Consider the following 20,738-nt stretch of genomic DNA (forward strand, 5'->3'; position numbering starts at 1 on the left):
TGTCAATTCAATTTAAAAAAAAAAAAAATTTGAAAAAAAGGTACCAAAACTCAAAAATCACTATCCAATCTACCATTCCCATTTACCCTAACTCTCTTACCGTGTCTCTCATTTCAATTGTTCACCATAGCGCTGTCGCTGACCGCCATTCTACTTTCGACCGCCGACGAAGTCCACAAAACTACAATCCCGTGTCGTCATTCATTGAAACGCTCACGTTTAATTTCAATTCCCTTCCCTCTTTCTTTCTAGACATACAGATGGGGATGGATTTGGGTGGGTGAGCTTCCTCCTTTTCCTAGATTCTACCTTGATACGAAATACCATCTTTTCTGTTCTCTTTATCATTTTTTTCTGTCTTTGCATATCTACATTCAAACTCTTGGGTTTGATTCAGAGTTTCATTTAATCATAAAGCCAAACTTGTGATTAGTTATCATCCCATTTTTTATATTTACATAATCCGTGAGTACAATTTGTCTTTTTTGTGCCTTTTGTATTTTTCTTTCTCACTCAAACTCGCACGGGTATAATATTTTTAGGGTTTTTAAGTTCATCTTTTGTTTTTAAATATATTTTTTTTATTCGAAATATTATCTGGGCTACTGTTGCGATTTTCATTTAATAGTATACAAATCTTTATTGGTTTCTATGGGTTGTGTTAATTACATTTTGAGTTATTTTCCTTTTTATTAACTTGTAATTAATAATATTATACAAAGGTGAAAATGCTATCTTTTGGCTATTGATTTTCTTGGACATCAATTTTATTATTTTTATTGTCCAATTTTCAGATTAAATTGCACATTTTTATATTGGACATGCTATGATGACATAGAATTAGACATTTTATAATTTGATCAATTGCTATTTACCACAATCTTTATTTTTCCATATTTTGTACGAACCATAGTGTTCACATTTTCATTTAGATGCTTGACATCATAACTGTGGTTTTAAATTTTCGTTATGCTCAAATATGTAGTGAAGTAGCTTTTCAATATTACCTATTTGCGTAGAGGTAAAAAGCAGATTTCTCGATAATTCATCTGTAGGCATGTCACTAATGTAGAGAAATTCCATCGCGTTTGAACTGTCGTTCCCGACAGTTAGCCTCTGTATTTCTCGACAGATGAACCGTCGGGAATGATAGTTCAGTTCTTACCTCTGCTCTGTTCCACAAGTCGAACTTTCGTTAATCGTAACATTGCACGAGTGTTTCACATAAATGTGTATAAAATATTAGGAATGATTTGGCGAATTTTCGATAAGTTGTGCCTAGGTAATATATGTGCAGATTTGTACTCATGAACTGAACGAGTGTCAAAATGTTGGTGCACACGTTCATGAAAATGTAATGGGAAGTGGAACCAATTGATTTCCTTGTCAAAGAAAGAGCAATCTTCACAACGGTCCACTTCTGGTAACTGTTGAGAATGCACGGAAGAACATTTTTTCTTACATTAATATATATTCATTTTTAAGAAATGTTGGTTTTGTTTATGTGAAAGTCATCTGTTTGGATTTTGTACGAAAATGTCAGTACGGAAACTGTTTTCGGTGCATTTTATAAGTATCTTGCTTTTGGATCTCGTTCGATTTAGATATTAAAGCTGATATCCAATTGAAACGAAAACTGGTGCGTTTTATAAGTTTCTTGCTTTAGAAACTCGTTTGATTTAGATATTAAAACTGGTATTCAATAAAAAGACTGTTTAGTTTTCGGAACTCGTTCGATTTATCGATTACAACTGGTATCCAATTGAAAAATGTATGATTGAAATGAATATGTGCAGATTTGTGTCACTCAAAAACATTTGTGAATCACGGTAATATCATCGGTCATCTTTAACTTTCAAAACATAACGAGCACTTCTTTCTACGTGCTTTAAAATGTCATGCGTACCATACTCCAATTAAGATGAAATGGTACGCATGATTTAATGTTCACAATTTTCGTAAACGATAGACAAAGTGTGGGTGATACAAATCGTTCGAACTCTACGACCCGATAAGTTGTAGCAGCTCCTTTGAACAAAAATATTGAACTTGTCGGACCAGAATAGAAGTGATTTTGTCCTCACTCCACTTCCATTCGTCACCCGCATGAACAAACTTTTGTACATACGACACGATGAACCACAAATGATTGTTCATATTTGAAATGTTGGGATTGCAACGGTAAGAATTCCACAAAATCAATATGTTGGAATTTAATAACATGAAAGTGGCACTGCATAATACGTAAATCCCTACAATAGCAAAAGATCAAATCAAGGGTCTCCATCGTTTTGAAGTATCCAAATTGACAGTAAAATTGTATATCCCGACAGTTTGTAAATGTCGGGTTTGACATTTCAAACGTCTAATCCGACGGTTTGTAAATGTCAAAACTATCGAAAATTTCGGGAAGCAGACGGCGGTGGGTGGAACTCAGGCTTCTTCAGCACATTAAGTGTGGACATTACTATTGAACTACGAACTGACAAAATAAAAAGGTCAGATTGGCATTGTTATTAAATAGATATTTAATCAAAACATTGTTTGGTTTATATGAAAGAAATTACTCGAAACCTCAATGTTGATAATGAAATTTTGTGAAGTATTCCAAAACCAAACAAATCAATACATAATAGTCTTAAAATTTTCAAATAAATATGTCCATATTGTATTTAACATTTACAAAACAAAATGCTAAAAAAATAAAATATAAATAATTTCTAATTGCTAACATCTCAAAATGGATGAAAAATGTAAGAGAAATGTCTTATTGATCAATGAAAATGAAGAAGATGAAGAAAGTTAGGGTTTGTAAGAGAATAAGATAATATATTTGTTTATATTTCATTTTTCATTTGTCAATTTCTTTTACCATTTTTTATTAACACAAATTCATATCAATCAATATAATACATATTTATCTATATTTTTTATATACAAAATAAATCATTACATCAATAGAATCATTTTCATTCAAATCAAGCATTAAATGCTAATCAAAATGTGTCATTAAGGATAATTTGGACATTTCACCCTAAAAAAGTGACATTTTTGCTCACATAAAGTGAAAATAACAATTTTTTTGTAACTTTCAAATTTTGTGACATTTTAGAAAATTCCCCTTAATTAAATAAGTTACTAGACACAAATCACCGAACATCATGTCACAAAGACATAAAATGTTTATCACAATTATTAATTTAGTCACAAATGCACATTTTTATAGATCACAACTCATTATCGATCATGTAAATAGTGATCCTCGAGCAACGGCATAGGGCTTGGACTTTGAGCACAGATAATGTGGGTTGGTAAACTTGGCTATGGTTCGGTGATTCAATGGGGGTGCTGATGAAATTATGGGCTGCTAGAGTGCAATGCAATAGTGGCTGACGAAATGGGAATGATGGTGGTGGCAGATGACAGGTGAAGATGGAGAGTTGCATTTCTTACGGAGGTGGTGGAGATGGCAGACGGAGGGTAGATATGGAGTTTTGTTGGATTGTGGATTTGTGAATTCAACTGAGGGAGAAAAATGATTAATGATAGCTAGGGTGGTATGAGGTTGGGTGGGATATAGTGTATACCTAAATTTTGACAGAATAAAGATAGAACTCTGTTGTTTGTATGGAAACTTAGAAAAGAGGGTTATATGTAATTTCGTCTTCAGGGGTTATATGTAATTTCGTCTTCAGGCGGGGACCAATACTCGAGTTCAAATTTTTTTTTTTTTACCACTATAGGCATAAAAACTAAATTCAGAAAAAAGATATGGTGCTATGTTAGTATACACATGCATACATAACTTGATAAACATATGATAGTGCGACTGAACAATGCAAGCAAAAAATAATCACAAAATCACAAATTCATGCCTCATTTCCTGGAAAGAAACTCATATTTTGTAAAGAAACAAGGTGAAATAGAACTACAATTAAAGTTTAGTTATTGATAATAAGTAATTTGTATAACAATTGAATTTTTTTATCAATCAAAATTAGAGCTAAGAAAGTTACTTAATGGTTAAGCAAGATTAACTTTTTTAGCTCCTGTTTGGGTTCCATTTTAATGTGATTTTGGGATGAAATATATTTTAGTACGTATCATATTATATTATTGCAGAATGTACTATTAAAAAAAAGAAAAAAAAAAAGAGAAAAATACATTAAAATTAAAATGGAGTTCAAATAGGAACTTAGCTAAAAGTGATGAAAAGGTAAAGTATACGAACCACCATGCTATGTTTACAAACGTATTTGTCAAACAGAGTTACAGGTTGTTAAATAACAACATTTCATTGGAGTTTGACAAAAAACGAATTATAAAACATCCAATCATGTAGTTCATGTACACTGGCCTCTGGCAAAGTTTCCTGTACATGGGGGCTTATTCCCTATATAAACATGGTCACTTATTTTGAAGCTCGTCAAAACTTGCCCAATTAGTATATATGCCTCTTGGAAATGCCATCGCCATATATCTGCATTAGTGCGTAGTTGGCTGCGTTTAAACTTGCAAGATTTAATTGTTACATAGTCAAGGATTTTTCTAATGAGTTTAATTTTTAGACAAGATAAAGAAGTTAACTAATATTTTTAGATGGGAGAGTAACATCATTTTTATGGACGTATATCGTATTTTTCTTATTTGTTAATAAGAGTTCATTTTAGTGACTTGTTAATATTTTATTGGCGAAATAGCTAAACATAAACAGTACACCTCAACTCGTCTAGATAGTTTAGCTTAGCAAGTTAAATTTTATGAAATGTGACATTTCCTTTATAAGCTATAAAACTTCATCATTGTTGTCCTTCTCGGCAAATAACAACTACTATTATTTATCTATTTTGATATTGTGTCTGAAGATTAAAATCTTGAAGCTTCAATTTTGCGATATCATTCTGATATAGTTGTCAACGTGAAAAGAAAAATTATTCATATGAATGTGATCTCTCTTTGCAATCTCATGGATCATATTTCTTTCTCATTTATGTGTGTGTGTGTGTTTTTTTTTTTTACCACTAAATCCAATCTTTTACTAAAATTAAAATTGAGATGATCGAGAAAAACTCATTATAAAATGACATCATTTCCCATAATTGAGAGAGATGCGGATTACAAAAAACAGGTCAACTTTAATGTAGTCAGACCACACCGCCGCTACCTTACAAGGATTATTCTGCTGAGAAAAGGAAGATGAGGGGCCAACTTTTCGCGTCATAACTTTTCTTTTGTGAACTTTTCATATCACAAATTGTCGTGATATGGTTCAAAGGAAACAAAATTAGATTCTAACGGGGATCACGTGTGCCTTTGGCTGGGCAATCAGGGGCTTATGCTGTGCCTCTTTGATTTTCACTCATCCACATATAAGTCCAATGATATTGATTTAAAAAAATAAATTGTATTTTCTAATTTTTTGAATTTATTAGATTTGATTTAATATAAAAAAATCAGGAACTTTTCACTAAACAAGTTCAAGTGAACATACCAGAAACGTTTACGAAATAAAGGAAAGTTTTTTTCTTGGTCATAATTTGCACGTGGACCGCTCTAGAGAACAAGTTGAATAAGGAAAAAATTTGTAAACAATTTAATATTGAAATCGATAGAAATGAGGGTGAAATAAGTGGATGATACTTGTAAATCCATTTAAATATGTGATCCAAGTACTAGTGTTTAAACAATGATGAAGATAATTTATTTTATTTTATTTTATTTTTTGTTGGGGTCGCGACACGTCTTTCGTAGTTGGACAATGATTTCAATACAACAAATTTAAAATATTTATTGATCCTTTTTATCTTTTATTAATTCTCAGTTTGAATATCCTCCTTTAGACTTATTTCTGAAATGCAAATTTATTCAGTTAAGTGTGGTATTTAAATAGAAATCTGAAAAGTCTATGTCCATTTCCTATGCATTCTAGACTCTATCTCATCCCATTTTTGAATTGAAAAGTAAATATCAGTTAATAGCAACTTGCAAATTTTAGCCTCCGTTTGGCCAATCAAATTAAATTATATTTTTTATCTTCTGTTTTCAATCACAAAATCTTTTATAAAATAATATTACACGTAACATTTTATTTCCTTTTCAACCACTCATTCTCCAAAAAAATACTATTTCGCCCATTAAAATTTGAAATAATGGAGGTCAAACGGGGGCTTAAGTATCAAATACAATAACTTATTTCCCATGTTGACTAGTTAAAATATTGTTTATTTCAACACGTCTCTACTTATAAGTGAATTTTTAAGTTTAGCCAAACATGCTTTAAGTCCAAATTATCTCTAACTATGAATCTGTTCTGAATGCCAGAGTGAAGAAGACTCTGCCTATGAAATATCAAAATATGACGGAAACATCCATTGCAGCAGCCTTGATCTCAGCCACAATAGCCACACTCAGGACACAATTAGGCAACAAATGCAAATGAGGGGTACTCCTTACAAGACAATTTTGGATGACATTTCAGGTACTATAATACTAAGCCCATTAACTATTTCATCAATTTCATGTTTCTCAGAGTAGAACCAGAAGAAGTCGAAAATAGTAGACTTAAAGCTATAGGTACAAGGTACGAAAATAGACAAGTACATAATTAAGTTCAAGGGGAATTGAGCGGTGACTGAAAGATACCTCATAAGTGGGAAAATTTACTTAAAACATGCTGAAATTTTCCACATATGTTCTACATCCTGAAATTCAGAGATGTCTAAAGCTCATTTTCACTATACGTGCCCTAACCTTTTCTATGGCTCATCTGAAAGCTTAATATCAAGCACGGTGGACGGAGAGCCCGCAGTGTTAGCCTCAATTTCTACTGGCCCATTTGTATGATTTGCAGCTTCTTGGTGGCTCTTCCCTTCATTCAAGCTTTGAAACAGCTTTAGGAGGCCTATTACCATTATCACTAAGCCGGTTGCAACAGTGATTTTAATTGAGAGGGAGAAATGGATGATGGGTTTCTCGACAGCTCTGTACATATTGGTGAACAGATTGTAATGGGAAAAATAAAAAAATTGTCTCTCAATTCTTTTCATAAATAACAAAATAGTCATGTGCGTTTTCTGGCACAAACTTGAAAGATTAAGCTCCGAATAGATTAAAAAATCTAGGGAAAAGGATACCTGGGCATGGATGGATATACGCATTCAGAAATTGTAGCTGTAAATTAAAGAAAAGTTAGTATCATTCAAAATATAATTATTTTGCTTTTGGGTGTAAAGGGACTAAGGGAGGCATACGAGGTGGGTCTTGAGCTAGAGTGGCTGTGTTTGAGAAGTTACAGCTCCCCTGAACCTGCCCGTTTCTTTGGTAATAACTATTAACAGCAACATTGCAGTGATCCTTCACAGTATTTGGCTGAAAACAGGGGCCATTTTGCATAATTGGAATACAATCTGCTCCAGCACCACATGCATAGTCAATGTTCTTCTGGTAAATCGCATCGCTCAATCCATCATCACAAATGCAATAATATGCAGCATCTACAAAAGCCCATATCCAAAAAAAAATTAAAAAATTCCAATGAACATAGACCATTTTACACTGGGATGGATCGAGGATTTTCGACAAGGGAGCTGAAACTTAAGAAAATCAATGCAATAAAATTTTTGATGAATGACACAAAAACTACAATTATTTGGACTTAGGATTGAAGAATAATATATTATATTTCCGATTCCATCATTGAGTCCTCATTTAGGCATCCGATCGTATAAACAGAGAAACATTAAACATCTATTCTTTATTACCCTTTTCGAAAAAAAAAAAAATTACAGTTTAGTTATAAGGATCATTTCACTAGTAAAAAATTAATGGAGACCACAACGGATCCAAGCTCCAAGTCACACCTATGAAAATTTGCTCCCTGAAACTGTCCATATAACTAATGCTTAAGTTGCAGTAAAATTCAATTAAACAGTAAAAAAAATTGTGAAAATTAATATTCCAAAAGCTGTCCTTGTACAGATCAGAGAAATATAAAATCTCCGGTCAACACACTCAAAATTCAAACTTCAGACAAATTGAAAGAAAGTGTTTCAAAAATTCATAAATAGAACCCAAAAACATCCCACATCTGAAAAATAACAAACAAAAGAAAACACCAAGATTAGCCAGATCTAATGAAAAATACAGATTTCCAAAAATAGAGAGACAGAAGCAGTGTTAAGGCATACCATTAAACAATGGAGATGCAGATTTCCAAAAATTGAGTCTATCTCAAAAAATAGAGGGCTGACAAGGGGATGGCCGGATGGATATCTAGGTTAGGATTTGAGCTGGGTTTTAGTTTTCTATTTTTGTTTTGGGCTTGGGCTGCTAATTTAAAGACGGGCTCTCGTTGATTTCTGAGAATTAAATTGCACCTTTTCTTCATTTTTTTTTATTCTTAATAATTTATATAACTGAAAAATTATTTATTTATTTAATTTACTACTACATAAATTACTACATAAATAATTATGTTTCTTTTACGAAAATATTAAATTCGTTAATAAATTTCAAAAATGTAGTACAATTAATAAAAATATAACGACTAAGAAAATATTAAATCATGTTATTTAAATAATCATATTTGTTACATTTTAAAACTTTTTGAGTACTTTTATTTTAATTCATTCCTTGATTATTATTGATTACAGTATTAAAGTTTATTATAAATAATAATAATAAAGAATTAAAATTTATGTAAAATGACACAAATATCCTTGATATCATATTGTGCTAAATGAAAAAAAAAGGGTTGGCGGGGGGGGGGGGGGGGGGTGCAAATTTGTGACCAAAGTGCACGAAGAGAATGGAACATACAGAAACTAATTTCATATTTTGGAGTAAGAAACAGGAGCAATCCAATACAATCTACTCAGTTGATTAATTAAAAACCATACCTGAACAGAGACGGTGGATGGGAGAAATGTAATTAAAAAGGGTACCGGGTGGACTAAAAGAATAAGTGCCAGAAAAGACGATAAAACGGGAGAAAAGAGATTGCTTGCCTGAAGTTGAACGAGCGATGGTGAGGAAAAGCACTAATGACAGTATGAAAACAGACATGATTATCTCAATACCCTGAAGTTGAACAAATTCTGATGGTCTGAGTGAAAGAGAAATATAACACATATATATAACCATGTTTACATAAAGGAAGGTTCATAAGTCCCTCTTTCTCTCTCTTGTAACCTTTTATGAAAGAGAAATATAACACATATATATAACCATGTTTACATAAAGGAAGGTTCATAAGTCCCTCTTTCTCTCTCTTGTAACCTTTTAACATTTATCGTTGGTTGGTCCCTCTTTTTCTGTTTTTTTCTGAGAAAAGGTAATCACTATGTTTAGTTCCACAAATAGTCTCCGTGTTTTTCATACATGATAGCAAGTACTGGAATAATTAATTATTCCATATGTGGGCTTCACATTGGATTGTAAATTTTACGGGTTAGATATATGGCTCATAATGATATTTGTGTTTGGACCAAATTTATTAAGTAATCAATTGGGCCTTTTACACCTTACGGGTTGTAATTAATTTGATGTGGTAATTTAAAGTATGTGGGTCGAAAATAAACCCTAATTAAAATTCTAGTCGTAATAGGACGGCTCAAATTATTTCCTATATATAAAGATTAGGTCCCCTCTCCTCTCCATATGTTTCATTAGCTTGCCCCATTGATAGCTAATACTTTTGTGAGGAGTAAGGAGGGGAAGATCTTGGCTGCTATTACAACTATAATTCATATCAACAATGGCTTCCGCAAGTATTTATTCGATTTATCAATTTATTATTTTGTGATTCTTGATTCTTAGCATGATTGAAATTAAATATTAACAATTGGTATTAGAGCCTCATGTTAAGACCAGAATCCATTATTTAAACAAATTATTGTTTTAAACTTTTTCGTCTTTGCATTAAATTTTCACGTGAAGATTATGTGCATATAATTTCGTATGTGTGTATATGCATAATTTGTTATATAAATACAAGTAAAGAAACCTAGAAATATGAAAAGTGCAGAGTTCCCATTTCCTTCCCCAATTTTGTAGAGAACCCAATCTGTAAACCCAATTTTGTATCATCACCAAACAAAATCCGCATCCAAGAACACAAGATCGAAATCGTGCTGCTGTTGCCGGGCAGCGCCTAGGGTTTTTCCGTTAAGAATTTTAGCCCGTAGCTCTCGAACAGAGATTGAACCCCGGCCATTGATGTCCACCGTATCGAAATTCACCGAGCTCCGAAATTTGAACCGAATTGACATAATTTATAATCGTTTCACCAATGAGCTATATGTGTATGTATATCAATTAGGGTTACTGATTTATGACTATACACATATATGGAGGGAAAGTGCAGGGGTTACGTAGGAACTAAGGAGGGTTTCCGGTTTTGCTTCGCCTTCGCTGAAAATGAAAATAAGATTTCACTTCTCTTCCCCCTAATGAATAAGCCCCTGATAATGAACTAATCCCAAAACCCACTGCAAAATCCATTAAACAGAAACCAAAAAAAAAAAAAGGTTTCTGCGTCAACAGAAATAAGGGGAGACGGGGGCCTCTTGCAAATATTTGATTTTCAAGCCCCTGTTTGCAATTTGAGGCTGGGGGTCATATTGTAATTATTTAAATAAGGACCTGTCACACAATTTTAAATCTAGGGGTCAGATTGCAAATTTCAAAAAAAAAATTTGTTTTGAATTGAAATTTAAGGGTTTCACATTGGATTTTTAAAGTTTTGACCCTAAAATTTCAATTTTGATCCAAATTAAAACTTTATTTAAAATTGACCCGTTTAAAATAATAATAATAATAAGTGACAACTTTTATATTTTCGTTAAATGTATAATTATAGTCGTTATTATTTGTTCGTTTAAATTTCGCCTTTTATATATTAAAATTTTGTTGCCAATTTTAGTTCTCAATCACATGTGAATTTTGTCATTCATCGATTAATGATTATAATTGTTCCATGATTATTATTTAATGATTGAATTTTTCTATGGGCCTTGCGACGATTCTTGTTTTCCCACTAAGAGAAATATTTTGAAATAAAAATGGGTGATAGCTGCCAAAGTGGCACACTCATTATTATTTATTCGATTTTCTCTACAATAAAAATACATATATTTTTGCCCAACAACTTTTGATTTATTGCATATAATATCTTGTCCAAAGGTGTTATTATATTTAATATTTTTGAAAAATGGCATGAGAAAGTTAACGAGTTTATTTTGGTTTAGAAATTTCCTTTTGCCCAAAGGTGTTGGTGTTTTGAAAATCAATGTAATTTTGTTAACTGGCTACATGATGTGTTTTAAGAGTACCTTATAGCATGTTGTATTGTCAACCCAAATGTGACTTTATGATGATGCATCTAGGCTCTTACAGTAATAAAATTCATATGTTTCGATTTAAATTACGGATTATCTAATTAATAGCCCATATTAATTAGTTGATATTTCATCATCCATTTGATTGCATGCAGTTTTGATGATATTAAGAGTGTGATATTTTATGTTTCCATAGTTTATAATGTCTCATCTCTTTCGAATCAATTGTCTGCTATTGAAACATTGACTGGGAATAACTATGTAAGATGGAAACGAGACGTAGAAATAACACTTGGTCTTTTGGGCTTGGATTTTGCAATGGAGAAAAAGCTTGAAAAACCCACAGATAAGAGTACCGTTGAATATGTAACCGAGCATGAAAAGTGGGAAAGGACTAACAAATTTTGTTTGAAAATTATTAAGCAATCGATATCTGATTCCATTCTAGGTGCTATCCCTGATAATGAAAATGCCAAAAGTTTTATGAATGCCATCGGAGAAAAATTTATTGAGTCTGATAAAGCCGAAACTGGGGATCTGATGGATAAAATTTATGAGCATGAAATATGACGGTACAAGTGGTGTTAGGGAGCATGTCATGAAAATGATAAATATATCATCTAAGCTAAAGGCTCTTGACATTCCCATTGCTGAGCCTTTCCTGGTCTATCATGTTTTGAATAGCCTTCCTAACAAGTTTAATCAGCTTAAGGTTGCTTACAATGCTCAGCAGGATAAGTGGAATTTGAATGATCTCATAGCAGTGTGTGCCCAAGAAGAGTATAGGATGCGCCGTGAAACTGTTGAAACTGTGCAATTAGCTTTTCAGCCATCACAGAATAAGGGGTCTTCTCATAATCATAAATCTAAGTTTCGTAAGGGTAATAGGTCCCATCGAAGTCAGCAGAATAATAATTTTAGTGGTCCCAAAGCAGTTATAAAGAAAAATGATCAATGCAAGTTCTGTAAAAAGAAGGGTCACCGGCAGAAAGACTGTTTTAAGTTCAAGACTTGGTTGGAAAAGAAGAAGAGTTCTTCAGGTATTCCCTTGGCCTTAGTTTGTTTTGAGTCTTCTTTAGTAGATGTACCTTTGAATTCTTGGTGGTTAGACTCGGGAGCTAGTATTCATATTGCGAATTCCTTGCAGGGGTTCATAAGCAAACGGAGGCCAAGTGAGAATGAAGTAAGCTTGAGCGTTGCGAATGGATTTCAAGTGAAGGTTGAATTCATAGGAGTAGTGAAGTTAACTTTAGAGTCTGGTTTTTATCTTGTTTTGGAAAATACAGCTTATGTACTGCAGATGAGACGGAATTTAATTTCTATACCAAAACTTGATGCTTGTGGTTTTACATTTAATTTTGGTAATGGAATGGTTAAGTTATTTAATGATTCTCGTTTGATTGGAAATGACATTTTATGTGATAGTTTATATAAATTATCTTTGACTTCTTTTGGTGATGTCTCGTGTGTTACAAATGTATCAAAGAAAAGGGCTTTAATTCGTGAATCATCCTCTATGTTGTGGCGTAAGCGATTGGGTCATATTTCTAAGGATAGAATGCAAAGATTAGTAAAAGATGAGATACTTCCTTCCTTAGACTTCTCCGATTTTGACACCTGTATAGATTGTATAAGAGGAAAGTTAACTAAGTCTACGAAGAAGGGTTCGACTAGGAGTAATGAAATTTTGGACTTAATTCATACTGATATCAGTGGACCTTTGCTTTCCACTATATGTGGGAATAAATATTTCATAACTTTCATTGATGATTTCTCACGATATGGATAAATTTATTTGATTAACGACAAATCACATGCACTTGAGAAATTCAAAGTTTTCAAACTGGAAGTAGAGAAACAATGTGGGAAAAGTATCAAAGTTGTAAGATCTGACCGAGGTGGTGAGTACTATGGGAAATATGACGAGTTTGGTCAAAATATGGGTGATTTTGTAAAATTTTTACAAGAGTGTGGAATAGTACCCCAATACACCATGCCAAGGACACCTGAGCAGAATGGTGCTTCTGAAAGACGTAATCGAACTCTAAAAGATATGGTTAGAAGTATGATGAGTAGAACAAATTTGCATGAATATTTGTGGGGTGAAGCCTTGAAAACAGCTATGTATATTTTGAACAGAGTTCCAAGTAAAGCTGTTGCAAAGACACCTTTTGAATTATGGACAGGACGTAAGCCAAGTATGGCTCATTTTAAAGTTTGGGGATGTCCAGTTGAGGTTAGGATTTATAATCCATTTGAAAAGAAATTAGACCCTAAATCAACTCCTGGCTACTTTATTGGGTATCCGGATAGATCAAAGGGATATAAGTTTTACTGTCCAAATCGCGGCACTAGAATTGTGGAGTCCATTACTGCTAAGTTTCTGGAGAACGATTTTGGAGACAGTGGGAGTTCCACGTTGAGAGAAATTCTTGTTGAACCCAATCAAGTTGTTGTTCTAGTTCCCATCATCCAGGAAAGAGTTGGTTCCCAACCAATTGAAGTTGTTAATGAAGAACCGAGGAACTAGGAGGACTCTTCAATTCCTCAAACAACGATTGAATTGGTTCCTGAGCCACAAGTTAGGAGATCACAAAGGAAAAGAAGATCTGCATTGCCCAGTGATTATGTTACATATTTATTGGAGAGCGATTTTAATATTGGGCATATTGTTGATCCTGTAACTTATAATCAAGCATTGACAAGTCTTGAGGCAGATAAATGGATAGCTGCCATGGAAGATGAAATGAATTCCATGGAAATGAATAAAGTTTGGGATCTTGTTGAACTTCCTCCAGATGCTAAGGCTGTAGATAACAAGTGGATCTACAAAAGTAAATTAGATTCAAAAGGAAATGTTGAACGAAAGAAAGCAAGATTGGTTGCAAAAGGTTTCACTCAACGAGAAGGCATTGATTATGTTGAAACCTTCTCCCCTGTTTCGTCAAAAGATTCTTTTCGAATTATTATGGCTCTTGTGGCACACTACAATTTGGAGCTTCATCAAATGAATGTTAAGACAACATTTTTGAATGGAGATCTTTCTGAAATGGTTTGTATGAAACAACTTGAAGGTTTTGTTGTAAAAGGAAAAGAAAACTTGGTGTGTAAGTTAAACAAATCCTTATATGGTCTCAAGCAAGCATCTCGACAGTTGTATTTGAAGTTTGATGAGGTTGTGACATCTCTTGGTTTCATCGAAAATACTATTGATCAATGCATTTATCTTAAAATCAGTGGGAGAAATTTTATTTTCCTTGTATTGTATGTTGATGACATCCTGCTTGCTAGCAGTAACTTAGGATTGCTTCATGAGACAAAGAAAATGTTGTCTACTAATTTTGAGATAAAAGATTTTGGAGAAGCTTCCTATGTACTTGGCATTGAAATACATCGTGATAGAAATCGTGGTTTATTGAGACTTTCTCAAAAAGCTTATATACGACGTGTTCTAGAAAGGTTTAATATGCAGAATTGTGTACCTGGTGATGTACTTATCATAAAAGGAGATAAGTTTAACAAAACTCAATGTCCAAGGAATGAGCTGGAAAAGGAGTCTATGAAAATGATCCTACATGCTAGTGCTGTGGGGAGCTTGATGTACGCTCAAGTTTGCACTAGACCGGATATAGCCTACGCAATAAGTGTCCTTAGCAGATTTCAGTCTAATCCAGGACAAGAACATTGGAAAACAGCTAAGAAAGTTATGAGATATTTGAAGAAAACTGAAGGTTATATGCTTACATTCCAGCGTACAAATCATCTTGAGGTGGTAGGATATTCAGATTCTGATTTTGCTGGATGTCAAGATGATTTGAAATCAACCTCAGGTTACATTTTTACATTAGCTGGTGGTGCCATTTCTTGGAAAAGTGTTAAACAGACTTTAGTGGCATCTTCTACTATGCAAGCTGAATTTGTGGCATGTTATGGGGCTACAGTCCAAGCCGTTTGGTTAAGAAATGTTATCTCTGGCTTGAAAGTTGTTGATTCTATCGCAAGACCGATCACCATCTACTGTGATAACAGTGCAGCAGTATTCTTTTCAAAGAATAATAAAAGTTTTGGTGGATCAAAATATATTGACATCAAATATTTGGTCGTTAGAGACAGAGTCAAAGAAGGGCAAATGAAAATAGAGCATATCAATACAGAGGCGATGGTTGCAGATCCCCTGACTAAGGGACTCACTCCAAAAGTCTTTAAGACACATGTTACTAATATGGGTATTGTGAAAACATTTGATATTTTTGGTTAGTGGGAGTTATTTATATAAAGAACTACGTTTTGGGCTTGATCCCTTTACGGGGTAGGTAGGCAACCCATATATTTTTGGGTACAGCCCCTTCTGATGATAAAATAATTTTTCCCTATCCATGAACTATTTTTAAGCATGCATTTGACTTATGTCTTTTTATATTATTGGCATCTTGAAATATGACGTATAAAAGACATAAGATGAGTCTCTTTTATAGACATATGGCTTCATTTTGATTCGAAGCATTATGAGGACCGATATGAGTTAGCACAGTTTTGATCACATTTGGTGCTAAGTTCATACCACATACTACCACATTGGTTGGAGGATGGAGATCCATGTCGATAAAGATGTTGACATTTGTAGCTGTGGAATGGTCTTACATCTCTTAAATTGGTGTAATGACTTCCATATTTGGTGTTAATATTCTTGTTGAACCAGATCATGTTACGTAAGGTGTCATCATTGGAGCTATACTTTTGTGGCCACCTATGTAGTCTAACCCGGGTGTTAAAACTTTGTTATGGCAATCAAATATTTGCCCAAGTGGGAGAATGTTGGAATAATTAATTATTCCATATGTGGGCTTCACATTGGATTGCAAATTTTACGGGTTAGATATATGGCTCATAATGATATATGTGTTTGGGCCAAATTTATCAAGTGATCAATTGGGTCTTTTACACCTTACGGGTTGTAATTAATTTGATGTGGTAATTTAAAGTATGTGGGCCGGAAATAAACCATAATTAGAATTCTAGTCGTAATGGGACGGCTCAAATTATTTCCTATATATAAAGGCTAGGTCCCCTCTCCTCTCCATATGTTTCATTAGCTTGTCCCATTAATAGCTAATACTTTTGTGAGGAGCAAGGAGGGGAAGATCTTGGCTGCTATTACAACTATAATTCATATCAACAATGGCTTCCGCAGGTATTTATTCGATTTATCAATTTATTATTTTGTGATTCTTGATTCTTATCATGATTGAAATTAAATATTAACAAGTACATACATTACTTTAAATGGGGAAATGTTAGGGTACAAGGATTTTGTGAAATAGAATCCTCGTCAATACTCACAAACAATGGATCCCACACGTGACCCACTTGTATTCAGGGATGAATCCAACATCGAAGTCCAGTTAGAGCGGACGTTGACCATTGACCATTGACCGTCGACAATCAACGATCGTAATAGTTCGATTGTTTATTAAAATTTGATTAAATAATATTAAAAGTTATTAAATATATATGTAAATGAACTAAAATTCTCAACATCTTCTCGCTCAATTTTTTTTATTTATCCTAATTTCTTAAACATAAATTCCCAAATCAATAATCATAACTCATAAAACATAAATTACTTATCATAAATTACAATTCGTAAATATAATTTCGTAAACATAAATTCCCAAATTAATAATCTTTCCTCGTTAAAACATAAAATACTCATAATAAATCACAATTCACAAACATAAATTCTCAAATCAATAGTCATAACTCATAAAACATAAATTACTATCATAAATCACAATTCATAAACATAAATTCCCAAATCAATAACTATAACACAATTAACATTCATTACTCAACATGACAACATCAACAAGTCAAGTAGCCAACAAAATAGAAGAAAAACAAAACCAAAAACAAACAAAAAAAATAGAGGGAGATAGAAAGAGTCACCATTCGGTAGTCACCAGCTGAAGACCAAAAAGCAAAAAAAGGGAAATGGCAAACGGTACTCGGAAGTTGGCAGCAGAACACATCATTGGTGACTCCCATGACTTCTCCTCTTCATGGCGTCGATGCTACCTCTTCTTCGTCACTGAGCCGCATGACTGGAGAGTGGATAAGGGAAGAAAAGGGTTTGGCTTCACGATTTGGCCATTTCACGTTTGGATTCTTGGCTTTCACAATTTGAAAATGGTTTGATCATTTGGAAATTGGACCATTTGTTTATTCATTCATTTGAGAATTCGGCTAAACAAAAAGAGGCTAAACTTCTGATTTATCAATTACTCACACAGTCCAAACCAAAAAAAAGGGGTAGTCTCTTTCATCTTCGTCTTCCATCTCCTGTCGGATCTGCAAGTCTGCAATTGCAACAGCCTGATTGCTACCTGGTGGTTCTACACATTTTGGCAGAGCCTTGTATTTCCCTAAAAAATAATAATAATAAATAAATAAACCATCCACACGGTGTATGTGAGTGTTCGATGCGGGACGGGTTCTATGAACCTGTATCTGTACACGTATCACAACCCTTAAGAATATGCCAACTTTTGAATGTAATTTTTAAAACATTCAAATCATTTTTTTAGTTTTTTTTTTTAATTTTAAGTGTGGACTCTTTCAGCCAGTCTTTTTAACTCTCTTCTCAAATTTTTATTATTTTATTTTATTTTTATAGTTGGTGTACTATTGCATAAATCACTTATTTTCTAACTTCTAATAAAAAGGGGAATGAGGGTCTACCATTCATGCAATAGTCTCAGTGGTGTAAAAGACAATGGTGAGATATACTCAGCCTTGCTGGCAGTCACAGTGTGAGGGTTCGATTCCTGAAATATGGATTGAGACTCTTTGTGGGCACCAATGTGCAGGCAGCTCTTGTTCCTTGACCTAGTGGGGCACATCCCATGATTAACCTCTCTTATGATGCTTGAGGGACCCTTAAAGTTAAGGTTCAACCTTTTTGTAAATGAATCCAATTTTACTATACATGATGTCATTTTTTATTTTCCATTTTGTTTATGTCAAACAAATGTTCTTCCACACATCATGCCACTAGCATTAAAATAATAATAATAATTTTAGTAAATATAAACTGCCATGAGCAAAAAAAAAAAAAATACTCTTCGCATATGAGCTTTAAAAATAAAATAAACTCTCCATACAGTGCAGAGAGATGAGAAATCATGTGTGAAGTAAAAAATGAAGAAAAAACTCTCTGCATAGTGCGAAGAGATGGCAAACCATGTGCGGAGAGTTTGCCAACTCTCCGTACAATGCAGAGAGATGGCAAATACCATGACAAAACTCTCTCCACAGTGTGGAGAGATGACATTCTATCCAGACATTGTCCTCACAAAGTGCGGACTCTCCGTAAAGTGCGGAGTAAAAAAAAAAATTTCGCACAATGCGGAGAGTTGGTAAACTCTCCGTACAGTGCAAAGTTTAAAAAAAAATCTCCGCACAATGACTGTCTCGTGCATTGCACAAATTTTACATTTATCGTATTTTTATTAGTGTATGAATTTTAGTTTTTTGAAAAGTTTTTGAAACAATATCTAAAAATATTTTCATGATATAAGAAAATAATTGCAAATTATTTTTACAATTGCATAACAGTATTATGTCATTTAGAAAAAAATATACTTATATATTTCATACTTGAATAAGAAATATACGATATTATACAAATTATTTTGCTTGTATTCTTTGATAGTGTTGATATGATTGAGTTGAATGTGAAGATTGTATTTCTAAATTTTGAGTAATTCAATATTGAAAAATTGAAGATTGAACATCATATTCATATGCATTTATATTTTGTGCTTCATATTTATTTAATATTTATTTTTATACTTATGTTGAAAAAATAAAAATCTGATTTTTTTTTTAAATTCGGTTTGGTAAGTGAATGTACGGTGTTCTGCATTCTCAGTATTTGTAAGTGCAAAAATCGGTATATAAAAATTTAGTAAGCTGCTAATACGGTATGCAGCATATACGAAAAGTTGTAAATATAGTAGGCAGCATATACGGTAAGCTACAAATACGGTAAAGTAAAAACACAGTAAGTTGTTTGCAAATACGGTAGACAGCATATACGGTAAGTTGCCTGCAAAAACGATAAGTTGCATATATGGATTTATGATTTGTTATAAATGTATAAAATTTATTTATTATTGAATTTTTTAAGTATTAAATGTTGTAATTCAATATTGTTTTCTTTTTTATAATTGTATTTTCGAGAATTAAAAAATAAAAGGTGGTTATAAGTTTGCTAATTTTTAAAAGTGTTTTTTTGTTGAAGATAAAAATGATTTTTTTATATTATTTGTAAAAAAGGAATTATTGTAATTTTATTAGCATAATAAGAAGATTTATTAAGCATTTTTATTTTTTGCATTTTGTGAAGAATTTTGTTAATGGTGATTGACAAATATTCTTCCTCATATGTATTATGCCAACAACATAAAAAATAATAATAATTTTAGTATATATAAACTCCATGAGCCTAAAAAAAAATCTTCGCACATGAGCAAAACAAAAAGACTGCGGAGAGATGACAAACTATTTCTCCGCACAGTGTGAAGAGAAAAACAAAAACTCTCGAGACTTTATCTGCAAATTCCAAGAGGTCTTCTCTCGAACAACTTTTGAACAATGCATTGAACACTTTAATTCCTGACTTACAACTCGAAAGTATAATTTCATTGAAAATTGTATCCGCTTCTAATGTCCAAGAGCTGTTATCAAGCAAGTGTAAAATATTGAATTTGAATGGTACCTTAGAGCCTCCATTTGTGAAAGCAATGTCATGGTACTATCAATATCCTCTTCTTTACACAACTCACATATTGTTTTACTGTATGAATCACGAGAAACCTCATTTCCAATACTGTAAGTATGATTTGTATGCTCAAAAATTGAGCTGCGATTGGAATTTAAAGAAGATATAATTGATTTTGAGCCATGTTTTTCGACTCTATTTCGTTTTATATACGAAAAATTTACAATTTTGAAATTTGACTTGTAATTTAGGAATTTGAAAACAACTCTCCGCGTAATTAAGGAATTTGAAAATAACTATCCGCACTGTGCGGAGAGTTTTTTCTCTCTATATTGTGCGGAAAGCTGGTTTGTCATCTCTCCACACTGTGCGGAGAGTTTTTTTTTACTCCACACTGTGCAAAGAGTTTTCCAACTCTCCATACATGGTTCAACTCTCGCCACATTGTGCGGAAAGATTTTTTTCACTCTGCACTTTTTTTTTACCCCGCACATGGTTCACCTCTCTACGCACAGTGCAAAGAGTTTTTTTCTCTCCGCATTATGCATAAAGTTTTGCTATGGTGCGGACCAACTCTCCGCACAGTGCAGAGAGTTTTTTTTTTTTTTTTTTTTCCCCGC

General features: G+C 33.0%; 2 protein-coding genes across 6 annotated transcripts in view; one reads left to right on the plus strand and one right to left on the minus strand.

Moving 5' to 3' along the window:
- Nucleotides 1-20,738, plus strand: part of LOC111399319 (protein yippee-like At3g08990) — a 52,449-nt gene that overhangs the window by 10,087 nt on the left and 21,624 nt on the right. The window lies entirely within an intron of this gene.
- LOC111399321 (carbohydrate-binding X8 domain-containing protein-like) lies at nt 6,532-8,282 on the minus strand. 2 transcript variants are annotated; one of them, XM_023026575.1, is made up of 4 exons: nt 8,187-8,282; nt 7,251-7,493; nt 7,134-7,170; nt 6,532-6,981 (listed from the first exon to the last, which is right to left on the minus strand). In XM_023026575.1, exons 2-4 carry the CDS (start codon nt 7,390-7,392, stop codon nt 6,756-6,758), a joined length of 405 nt encoding a protein of 134 aa, XP_022882343.1. In that variant the 5' UTR covers nt 7,393-7,493; nt 8,187-8,282; the 3' UTR covers nt 6,532-6,755. The 2 variants fall into 2 exon arrangements, with proteins under 2 accessions (XP_022882343.1, XP_022882342.1); XM_023026574.1 differs by lacking the exon at nt 8,187-8,282 and having other exon boundaries at nt 7,251-8,172.

This window comes from Olea europaea, chromosome 9 (genome assembly GCF_002742605.1).
Source record: "Olea europaea var. sylvestris chromosome 9, O_europaea_v1, whole genome shotgun sequence".
In the NCBI taxonomy this organism is placed as follows: Eukaryota; Viridiplantae; Streptophyta; class Magnoliopsida; order Lamiales; family Oleaceae; genus Olea; species Olea europaea.